Source organism: Zootoca vivipara, chromosome 15 (assembly GCF_965207765.1).
Source record: "Zootoca vivipara chromosome 15, rZooViv2.hap1.1, whole genome shotgun sequence".
NCBI lineage: Eukaryota > Metazoa > Chordata > Lepidosauria > Squamata > Lacertidae > Zootoca > Zootoca vivipara.
Genome location: NC_142598.1, coordinates 39,073,876 through 39,085,336, shown reverse-complemented (window position 1 = coordinate 39,085,336; position 11,461 = coordinate 39,073,876). Strand labels below are relative to the sequence as shown.

General features: G+C 45.2%; 1 protein-coding gene across 3 annotated transcripts in view; it reads left to right on the top strand.

The window, feature by feature from the left end:
• Window positions 1-645: 645 nt before the first annotated feature.
• Window positions 646-11,461, top strand: part of BNC2 (basonuclin zinc finger protein 2) — a 398,914-nt gene continuing 388,098 nt past the window's right edge. For 2 of the 3 annotated variants that reach the window (XM_035140457.3, XM_035140455.3), the window contains exon 1: window positions 646-2,166. In XM_035140457.3, the coding sequence (XP_034996348.1) occupies window positions 2,164-2,166 (3 nt within the window). In that variant the 5' untranslated portion in view covers window positions 646-2,163. Of the gene's footprint in view, window positions 2,167-2,399; window positions 2,578-11,461 lie in introns of those variants that run through there. The other variant, XM_060268829.2, reaches the window with a different exon arrangement.

The following is an 11,461-nucleotide window of genomic DNA, read 5'->3' as shown; positions in this document are numbered from 1 at the left end:
CCTTCTAATGAGTACTTGCTTGCTTTTTTTTTAACACACACACACACAGGAAAAAAAAGGCAAGTTCTCTATAAGGAGGGGTTGGTATTTTAGTTTCTAAGTGCAAGAACCAGCCAAGTCAAGCTCCTGGAAAGTAGCTGATTTAATAGAGCTACCCTATATATAAGTTTAGTCAGAAGTACGCTAACTCAACGAGTTTGAGATTTGCTCTCGGGTCCCTGCCTATAGATAGGGCTTCAGCCTCAAAGTGCTCCATTCTGTCAGGTCAGTTAAGTTTTACTCTGAAATGAATGGATGAGGTCCATTCACTTCAACAGGCTTTCTCTGAGTAAAACTTCGTGATCAGTTAAACGGGAGTGGACTCAAAACCGAGGGGTTCCTGCACAGAACTTGGCCAATAAAGGGGGGGGTTATGGAGAGAGAAACTGAGCCATGACAGATTAACTCAAACGGGCGACCTGAAGAAAGAAAGAAAGAAAGAAAGAAAGAAAGAAAGAAAGAAAGAAAGAAAGAAAGAAAGAAAGAAAGAAAGAAAGAAAGAAAGAAAGAAAGAAAGAAAGGCAACCCACTACTTCCTTGGTTTAGATGCCCCAGAAGTTTGGCAAGCGGTGCCAAAACATCGTGCCCAATAACGTCCGGCGGGGCGAGGAGGAGAACAGGGCGCGCGTGCACGCTGAGGGAAGAAGCGTGCAACTTTTTAGAAAGTAAATTAATAAAAAATAATGATAAGGAATAGCAATAATGCGCAACTTTGAGAGCCCCTAGTCTGTGGCGCCTTGGCACGTGTTGGGACCGAGGCGGCGAGCGAGCGCCTTTTCGCGGGGTCTCCGACGCAGGCTTTTCGCGGGCTGCTCTCCGGGCTACCGCCGCCACCGCCGCCTCACCGTGGCGACTCTTCGCCTTGTGAGCCCAGCAAAGCGACCAGCCTCGCGCGGCAACTTACAACCCCGACGGGCTCGGCGCTGCCCAGAGTGACCCGCGCAACTTAGGAAGGGCGGCGGGCGGTGGGCGTTTAGAAACAAATCCCCGAGGGCTGCGCTTGGGCGGTCGAAGCACAGCAGCCCGTGAGGGGAAAGGAAGAAGCTGCGAAGTGGGGCTACAAGTGAGCTGGGCAAGGTGGGGGGAGAGAGAAAGAGAGAGAGAGGGAAAGCTCCCCTCAGGAGCGGCCCAAGTTTGCTCTCCTCTTTGGGGAGCAGCTCCCGCTTCTCCCTCCTCCTTCCCTCTCGCTCCGTCTTTCTCTCCAGCGGCGCCTGGACGCCTTGAGCTGATAAGGAAGCCGAGGCAGGAGCAGCGGCGGCGGCGGGAGAGCGTGTGCCCGCTGTGCCGCTCGCTCGTGAGGAGGAACCGGCCCGGAAGGGGCGTCAAGAGCGCGCCAAGAGAGAGAAAGCGCCTCAGACAGACAGACAGACACAGTTAGGAGGGCGAGGGGAGTCCCGGGCGCGCGCGCCGCGCTTCGCTCTCCTCAGAATAAAAGTTTTCCCGGGTCTCGGTTTGGGCGGCTTGCTTCCCCTCACTTTTCCTTGACAGCTGGGCGCAGGCGGCCTCTCCTTGGGTCTCCTGGCTTTGCCCTAGGAAAGGGGGGGGGAGAAAAGTGTCCCGTTTCCCCTCCCCACCTCCTCTCTGCCTTCCCCATGACCAATAACAAGCTGCTCTGAGGTACAGTAGCGGCGGGAGGGGACGGCGGAGGAGGAGGAGGAGGAGGGAAGAGGAGGGAAGCGCCGCCGCCGCCGCCGTGTTTTCAGATTGGGGACAGCCTCCCCCCTCCTTTTCCCCAACCTGTGGCAGGACCAGACTCCCATTCCTCGCCTCTTGACCCCTCAGCAAACCTTTTATTCCCCCCTCCTCTTTCCGCCCCTTCCCCCCTTTCTTTCTTTCTCTCTCTCTCCCCCTACCGAAGATTTGGAGGGGGGGGGCTGATAGACTTTTCCTCACGCGCGTGTCTGGAAATCACCTGGAGGGCTGCGGAGATTTCTTGTTGGTGTTGCTGAGAGAGGAAAGGGGGGGCGGAATTTGTGTGAGGAAGGTGAGGGGGGAGAAGGAAGGAAGGAAGAAGGAAGGAAGGAAGGAAGGAAGGAAGGAAGGAAGGAAGGAAGGAAGGAAAGGCCGGTGCCGCCGCGAGGACTTCCAGAGCCGGGGGGTGCCCTTGACAAGCAGCATGCCGAAATGGTAAGAAGTTTTTCCAACATTTCCTTTAAAAAAAAGAAAAAAAGTTGTGGGTTTTTTTTTTGGGTGGCGTGTGCGTGTGCGCGCGCGCCTTTTGAAGCGTGCCGTAATGCAAACAGCCCCGCCTGCGAGGAAGCGTGTTTCCTCAAAAACCTTCGAAACAAACAAGGGGGGGGGGCGAAGGCGGCGAAGCGCGGATTGGAAAGTTGGCCTGAAGTTGGGTCGTGTTTTTTTTTCTCTCTCTCTCTCCCCCCTCCCCACCATCTTCCCTTCAGGAGGGAGGGGAGGGAGAATGGGATGGGAGCTCTTTTCCTTCTGATCCTGGCATCCAAGGTGAGGGAGAAGAGCCGGGAAACGGGAGGGGCTAAGGAATGAGATTACCACCACCCCGACCCCAAAATCTCCTTGCTCGAGGTGTGTGTTGTGTTGGGTACGCGGTGCTGGATAAGAGCAGCCTGGAAGGGAGGGCTGTCTGTGTGCAGCAGTGGAGAGATCGGGGGTCGCCGATCGGGCGTGGGGGGGGGGGCGGCAAGGGAGGTGGGGTGGGGTGTGACTGAGCTCTGTGCGAGTGGGTGAGAGAGTGTATTACAGTATATACGATCTCCAGCGCCTCGGGCTCCCGGGCCAGAAGTGCAAAGCCGCCGGTCCTGCGCGCGACTTTTCGGTCATGTGCTTGGCAGTTTTCACCTCTGCAGGCGGCGCGGTTCGTTAGCAGAACTTGTCCCGGGCAGGAAAGCTCGTGCTGCGGGCGGGCAAGGAGAAGGCAGAGCGCAGGCGGGCAAGGCAGGCGGGCGGGCAGGCGCTTCGTGGAGGGCCATTATGATTAGCCTTCTAGGAAAGGGGTCTGCGGAGAGACACATGGGAAGCGAGCCCCATAGAAAACAGGAAACGAAAGTGATTCAAGAATCTGTGCAGAGATAGAGAAAGGGAGACGTCAGGTGCTCTTAGGAATTTGCAAAACGCCTATTATTATTATTATTATTATTATTATTATTATTATTATTATTATTATTATTAAAATCTTCACCTCCCCCCCCCTTGACGCGAATTAAAAGAAGCTCAGGAGACCTACCTTTCTGAAGCCTTTTTTCCCCTGGGCTGTTTTTGATGTGGACATTTTATTAAAGAACTGGCACTTTTTGAAGATGTAGAGAGGGACACTATCTGTTTGCATTAATTTCTGCTAGCACTTTCCAAAAGGCCCAAGCGAAGAAATTTGGTGGTCCTTTAGTCTAGGGATGAGTGGGGATGAATTCTTCCCGGGCTTGCTGCCTTGCATTTTAAGTGTACTTTAACCCCTGCGCGTTGCTTTCCTAAGCCCCACTTGGGGAATGAGATGCTCTTGCGTTCTGCGTCTGTGATTAGAATGCGTTTAGGGAAAATACTGTTTCCTCGCTGCCACCCCTTCCCCGTAGAGCGGCATGTCTTGTTCCAGTGATCAAAGCCCCTCTTGGAGTGTAGGAGATGTGACTGTCAAATGAAGGCAACCCTAAAGAGGGGAGGTGGGTGGGTAAAAGTGGCGCATCATGCGCTCAGGACTGTGGCAACCGCAGCACTGACAGAAATTAAAGTGGTTTTGAAAGCAGACTGCAGTTTATGGTGCTTCTCATTTACCCTAGAGTCAAGCTGTTGTAAAATTGATGCACAAAGGACATCATGTAATAATCTAAGTAGATCCAGCATTAAAGTATATTTTTTTCGTGTGTGTGTGTGGGGGGGGAGATTGTGCCACTCAGTAGAAATGACTTTTAGTTCAAAAGTCACAGTGAAACATTACAGACCTCTTCTCAAATCCTTCACACGTTTCCTGACATGGCAAATGAAATCTTATAATACAGAAGTGAGCATTTATTTTATTTTTATCACCCTTTTGTATTTTTTTCAATATAGCATGTGTATCATTGCTTATCTTCCATGGAGAGTAATTACTTTTTTAAAACAGTAATTAATGAGACTTTTTTTACCATTTAGAAACAGGGACGGGGAGCGCTTGCATTTTAATAAGTTCATTCATCCAGTAATATTTAATAAGTCTGCCTGATCAGCAGATCTTCTGAGGAATATCAAGTCATTGCAAGAAAGCATAGAACATCTCTTGTCCTTAAAAATTTCAGGAAGCTTCAGCCTGAAATGTAAATAAGGGGATATGCACGCTTACAGTGTCAGAAGTCCTAACTTCTGACTTGTGTGTGTTTGCATAAAAGCTTTTCCAGTTTCATGAAGTTTTTCTTTTTAAAAAATCTAGGGATAATAAAACACTTTTCAGGTTGTACATTAAGGAGATTTCATTCCACCTGGCCTAGAGGCTGCCTACGGTGACTGGGTATTAAGTATTATTAATTCACAATGAGCTAAATATAATCCATGTTCTTGCACTGGTCCATATACTCAACACTAGTTTTGATGTAGCAAAGATCTATTTAGAAATGTTTTGGAAAATAGTTAACTTTAAAAATATTTACATTGCAAGAAATGTAGCAGGCACACATGTTTATTTCCACTGCTCCGAATGTTTTCCATTCTTACAAGTGTACAGAGATCAGGATCTCTCTCTGTGTGTGTGTGTCTCTTTGACACACTGGGTTATGCATTTACATGAAACAAAGCAGTAAAAAGAATGAGGCCGAGGAGCGGACTTGACTCCTGCAATGTTACGGTGTGTAAATGTGATCTGTTTGAATTTTCAAGCAATCTTCTTTTCTGCCCCCCCTTTCCCCCCTTTTCCTTTTTTTCGTTCAGTGCTTTTACATAACATTTTGTCCTAATCTTGCTTTGCTGTCAAGGATGTTTCATGGGTTGCGCAATTGCTGCAGTCCAAGAATGCCAATTTGCATTCCAGGAGTGTCATTTGATTACTTTTATCTGCAAAGCTCCAAGACTGGCCTGGACCTCTTGTTTCATCTCGCCATGTCACTGAGTCAACGCTGTGTCCTCTTTCCCCACCACCACTGCCCAGAAATCTGCCTGATTTGGTGGGGGGGGGAGAGAGAAAAGCACTTTTCATGTTTCAGCTGTGGTCCCCCAGCTAGACTTGTCAGCGGCAGATATGATTCACTTGGGGCCCAGAAGAGTGGCGCAAAGACAGGGGTTAGCGTTAGGCGTTTCAATAAGCTCAGGGACAGGTAGTGTGTGGCATCCCAAGAGGGCCTGCATAGTTCTCTAAACTCTGACCTGGTGCTGCCCCCACAGTTTTCTCATTTGATCTTTCATAGCAAATTGATCTTTTTTGTGTGTGTGAATTTCTTTCCTTCTTTTTATTTGGCTTCCACATTAGTCCTTGGAAGCCAGGAATTAGCTGAGCAACTTAAGCTTGCGAATACAGCTGTTCAGGAACGACGAAACTGGACACTCAACCCTCTTCCAAAGGCAGGGTATTCTCCTGTTGTTTCAATTTATTAAATTAAATTAAATTATTAAATCAGTCATCGAAGTGGTGCAGTTATGAAGTTTGTTTGTGTCTTGGCATTTTTTTAAATAAAAAATTATTCTGGGCGGTATGTTCCTCACTGTATTAAATTAAATATATATCCATTAACACACACACACACACACACACACACACACACACACACACACACAGGCATATCAGCAATGTACAGTAAAGGTTTCCTTCGGTATTTCACAGCTGAACTTGCTTGTTTGAAATGATTTGCTGATCTATAATGAGCCTTTTATAGTTCTAATAAGACATGCTAAATATCAATTGCGCATGCCAGATACATTATTTATAGCCTGCTAAATAATTGTAATTCCATTGTATCCAGTACTCAGATACATAAGGGATTTAACAAGGGGGAAAAGTCATTACACATACTCTGTGTAAATATTATTTTAGTCAAAACAGAGTGAGAAAATTACTATTGGCATTTCCAGTTTTCTGTTAAAAGAAAGGGGGAAAGGGAAACACTCTGAGCCATCAAATGACTCCTAATATGTGTGTTATTCATATGTTCTCTGTTTTTCTTACATGTACATCCTGGTCCTCAACACATTTATTTGCAAGTGTATGTTCTGCTTTTTATATCAGTTGAACTTATTTCCAAGTTAAGTTAGCATTAGCGTAGCAGCCTTAATTCTTGAAAAGCAGACAATCATTTCCTACAAAGTGTACAAGAATTGCACCATCTAAGGTTTCAAGGTACAAGGTTTCTAAGTCAAGTGTGAATTGAAAATGTTTAGGCGAGAGTTCTTTTTTTAATGGACAATAAGTAATATTTACCTTTTATGTGATATACCAGATGGTCCCATTTATCCCCCACATCTCTTTAAGCTTTGGCACTGAAAAAGTTGCTGAGTTAAAATCAAGAACACTTAGCTTCTAGGGGAAGCAGTGCCTCATTTCTTTCTCCCCCTCTGTGCATGTTTATAAAATAATATCTGAAATACCTGTAGAAGATTATTGGTTAAAGTCCTTTGTGGAGAACTAGAAGAAGCAGAATCCTGATTTAGTTGTCAGTGCCTCAAGTCTAAGTACAGTGGTACCTCTGGTTAAGAACTTAATTTGTTCCGGAGGTCCGTTCTTAACCTGATGCTGTTCTTGTACTGTATTTCTCCTGATGAATCAAATGTTCCCAACAGCTCCTGTTTTCTGGATGACTGTATGGTGTGTGTGTGTGTGTGTGTGTGTGTGTGTGTGTGTGTGTGTGTACATACATATAATGTCTCTGTATATGCAAAATATTGATTTCAGTGACAGCATCTGGTTTTGATTTTCAGAGGAGTTCCTCCCCTTAACCTCCCCAGCCAAGTCCTTTTCATTCATATAGTACATACCCAGGCACCTTTGAAACTTATTATGTATGGGAGAAGCTTGATATCTTAAAAATAGGCTTACAATGCAGTGCTTTACCTGTCTCCTCAAAACTAGCTCCCATTACGTTTAATAGGGCTTACTGCAAGGCAGTGTTCGAGACTCCCATTGTTCTAGGCACATTTTTGTGACAGGGAATTTCATTAGCGTGAGCTCTGGGCACAGTACTGTGCCTTAGATTTCAGATTAAAACTGCAGAGTGGACGGAAAGGAGGACCCTTTTCTGCCTCCCCACTTCCAGCTACTCTCTGAAGACTGGAGAAGAGACCCTCTTAAGAACATTAGGGGGGTGGGCAGGGGAAGGACTAGACCATGTGAAAAATTAACATAATATTTTAGCTGCAGTTCATTCATTTTCAGCTTTGTATTCTTGTTATAAAAAAGCGCGCCTAGGCATTCCATTGTTGCACCCATAACTTACCGCAAGTTTAAGATGCCATTTAGCTCCCAGCTTTCATATCTCAGTTTCTAACACTGCTCCCAGGTTAGTGTGTATAAAGAGTGAAGCTTGAAATGGCCTATTACCATTCTTGAAATCAAAAGTATTACTGAAATGAAAGTAATCTCCTTTTCTTAAGAAATTTCTGTGATAATACCATTGTTATGTAAGACATCTAGGGTAGGTACAGATGAGGAAGTAACAGGCACCCTTTGGTATTATTGTTACTTAGTCCATTTTAGAGAAATATGCTGCAATCCAGCATAAACTAGTCATGACAAGGGCTTTTTTTGTTTACTCCAGCTCCAATGTGCTCCCACTGCTGCTGTTTGAAGCCAAATACATATGATGTTCCAGATTCACATGATGTTGGCCGCAGTTCATATGCATCCTGTAGGTTATTGAGAAATGCTGCTGTTTGATGTGTTTCCCCTTTGATGCTTTAGCTGACATTCTTGAGATTTCAGGGGGGTTGGACTAGATGGCCCTTGGGGGTACCCTCCAACTCTACAATTCTATGAATCTATGAAAACAGCTTCCATCTTATTTGACACGTGAGTTCAGTGAGTCGTGTGCACATTTGAGACAGTCGTTGCACCTGCACAGATGACAGCTTCATGGAATAATAGGATTTTTTTTGGGGGGGGGGTTGCAGGCATGAGGAGACAATTAGGTAATGTTGCATTGGGTGAAGACATCTCTCCCCACCCCCACCCCCCACCCCGGCCTCTTGTGTAGCAATGTAGAAATGCAACTTGGAATGCAGCTGGGATAAACGACCTCACTGATTTTTCATCACTAATGTGTCCATATCTTAAGTCCCATTGAAAGCCATGGAGTGGGACAAGTCAAGTCCCATTGATTGACATGGGATTGGCAGCCTAATATACTCTACAAGTCCACAGATACATTTCCAGACTTAGTTGCAACGGGCATTTTGTTGTTTGGTGTTGGGCTCACAATGTTGCAAAAAACCACAGTTGCATATACTGTAAAGATGTTACTTTAAATACAAAGTTACAGGTAGGCACCCTGTTGGTCTGAAATAGTTGAAGCAAAATAGTTTTTTATAAAAAAATCCTTCCAGTAGCACCTTAGTTACAAAGTTAATTACAAAGTTACATGTATACCAATTTAGTTTACTTCCTCCCTCTCAGCCTGTGGGTTCTCGGGTCCAAAAAAACTCTCAGCTCACCCACAAAAGTCTCACATAAGAAGAGTTCCTGGAAACAGCAGACATCACTCTAGACTTGCTTCTTATGGGCAGGTAGATGGTCCTTCCTCAGGCTGCCCACAGCTAGGTTGCATTAAAGTTGCACCCTCCAAACCCAGTTCCAGGTACAGCAGGTTTGTTGGGTATCCTAGGGGTTCCAGAGGATGGGGGGAAAGCCCACCTCCCTCACAGTTCTTTCTTCATCCTTTGCCCCATCTCTTCCTCCTCAAGCTGCTGAAGATTCTATTTATCTTAAAGATACTGTAAATATATTATTATTATTATTATTATTATTATTAGTTGGTGTGTGTCTCTCTCTCTGTGTGTTGCAAAATGGAGGAGCAGGAGGCATGGGAATGTGGGTGAAGATGACAGTAGGGTCTACAGGAGATGGTGGCTTCGGAATTGGGTGAAAGGCGACAAGGGAGCTTAGCAGTTGCAATGTGTGAAAGGGGGAATATGCAGGAGGTTGCCATGGGGGTGGTTTGTGTGCAAAGGGGAGCATATAGATAGATATTAAATATCTACCATTTACCTGCAATCTGAAGTACAGATACTGCCCGCATAGATCCTTCAGTAAACTGTGTATGGGGCAGTTTCATTGATGCAAAGCTCAGCTGACACTTCCATTGCTGGGGAGTCCCAAGTATATAAAAAATGGGCACAGAGCTCTAGCTTAGGAAGTGTCTTTCACTGTTTAAAATACAATGTACTGTAATGCATGTACACTTAATGGTAAAGGTAAAGGGACCCCTGACCGTTAGCTCCAGTTGCGGACGACTCTGGGGTTGCGGTGCTCATCTCGCTTTACTGGCCGAGGGAGCCAGCGTACAGCTTCCGGGACATGTGGCCAGTGTGACTAAGCTGCTTCTGGTGAAACCAGAGCAGCGCACGGAAATGCCATTTACCTTCCCGCCAGAGTGGTACCCATTTATCTACTTGCACTTTGAGGTGCTTTCGAACTGCTAGGTTGGCAGGAGCAGGGACTGAGCAACAGGAGCTCACCCCATCGTGGGGATTCGAACCACCGACCTTCTAATCGGCAAGCCCTAGGCTCAGTGTTTTAGACCACAGCGGCACTTAATGTTAGTGCATCGTAAAAAAACACATTAAGGGTATGATTGAGACTGTGGGTTTAAGTGAACTCAGTCATGTTTAAATAGGAGCAAGTCCACTGAAATATATAGGATTTACCTAAAGCAAATGTCTTTAGAATCAGGGTGTTAAAGCTTAAAGAAAAAAAATACTGTTCATCCTCTGCCTGCTCACTCAGAAATGTTTCTTAGAATTCAGTAGGGCTTACCCTGTTGAATATGAGCACAGCCTTGGGCTGTAATCCTGGGTGTGCACTTAGCTAAGATTAAGGCTTCCTGAACCTGGCGGGGCTTCTGAATAAACAGGTAGAAGACTGGGTTGCACAACTGCAGTCTTGCATGTACTAAATATTATTGGAGTAAACCTTATTGAAGTCATTGAAACATACTTCTGATTAAAGATGCTTAAGGTTATATCAAACACAATACAGTCATACCTCGATTTAAGTACGCCTTGGTTTGAGTATTTTCAGTTTAAGTACTCCGTACTCCGTGGACCTGTCTGGAATGGATTAATCCACTTTCCATTACTTTCAATGGGAAAGTTCGCTTCAGGTTAAGTACGCTTCAGGTTAAGTACAGACTTCCGGAAGCAATTACACTCATACCTCGGGTTAAGTACGCTTCAGGTTGAGTACTCCGCGGACCCGTCTGGAACAGATTAATCCACTTTCCATTACTTTCAATGGGAAAGTTCGCTTCAGGTTAAGTATGCTTCAGGTTAAGTACAGTACAGACTTCTGGAACCAATTGTGTTTGTAAACCGAGGTACCATTGTATTGTGATCAGGTTACTTTCTGTTCTGGGGAGATGCATCTCACACACACCCCATCCTTTAGCTCTCTCTTGACAGCTGTTCTTTAATAGGTTTGTTTAAAATATTTTCCCATTGTGTCTATCGGCTTTATTTGTCCTTCTACCCTTGCCTTCGATTGGAGGGGGGGTGGAAACCTATGGCATTTTGGTATGTTTTGTGAACATAATTATCACCTCAGCAAATGAGTAGGAGTTATCAAGTACCCAAATGTGCTGAAAAAAATCATTGTCATTGTTTCAAGTCAAAAGGTGACTTTAAAAAATTGTAAACCTTGTTGGTTTTTTCAGCTGCATCTTTCAATCCTTTTCCTTTTCAGATACTGCACATTCATGCTAATGAAGTTGATAGCTCTAGGAAGAAGAAATGCAGGCAAAGTGATGCATGGATTATGAATGACTTTGGTTCTTAAAGAAATACGTATGCAGCATCAACACTCATTTCCACTATCAGTTGGGATTCTTCTGAAAGGCAGCTGTAATTGCCAGGCAGGCCTCATTGTCCTTAAAAGTTGTGATTCATGTGTCTTTTTAATAGCTGCTTTTTTAATGTTCTGTACAAAGATGTAGCAGCACACAGAAAACATTTTTCCCTCTTTGTGACCTTACATTTGCCGAAGTGCCCCATGCTGGAATTCCTTTTCAGGGTCTTTTTTCCTTCCAGAGCCAGACATGTACCCAGACACAAAAGCCTCTGTGTATAGCAAGCTGTTTTAAATATTGTGACTTGCTGATGTGCTGTCCTTTCTCTGCTTGAGCCAAAGATCTCTGCTCAGTGTCTGTAGATTACCAAGCCCCTTCTTCATTGTACCTCTTGTCAGCTATTCCTATTCATTTAACCTTTCATTAGTGTCTGTGCAGCTTCACTGTCTGGAAAAGGCAAGCCAGAACCCAAAGGCCCACTGTCACAGTTATTAGATTTCTCGGTT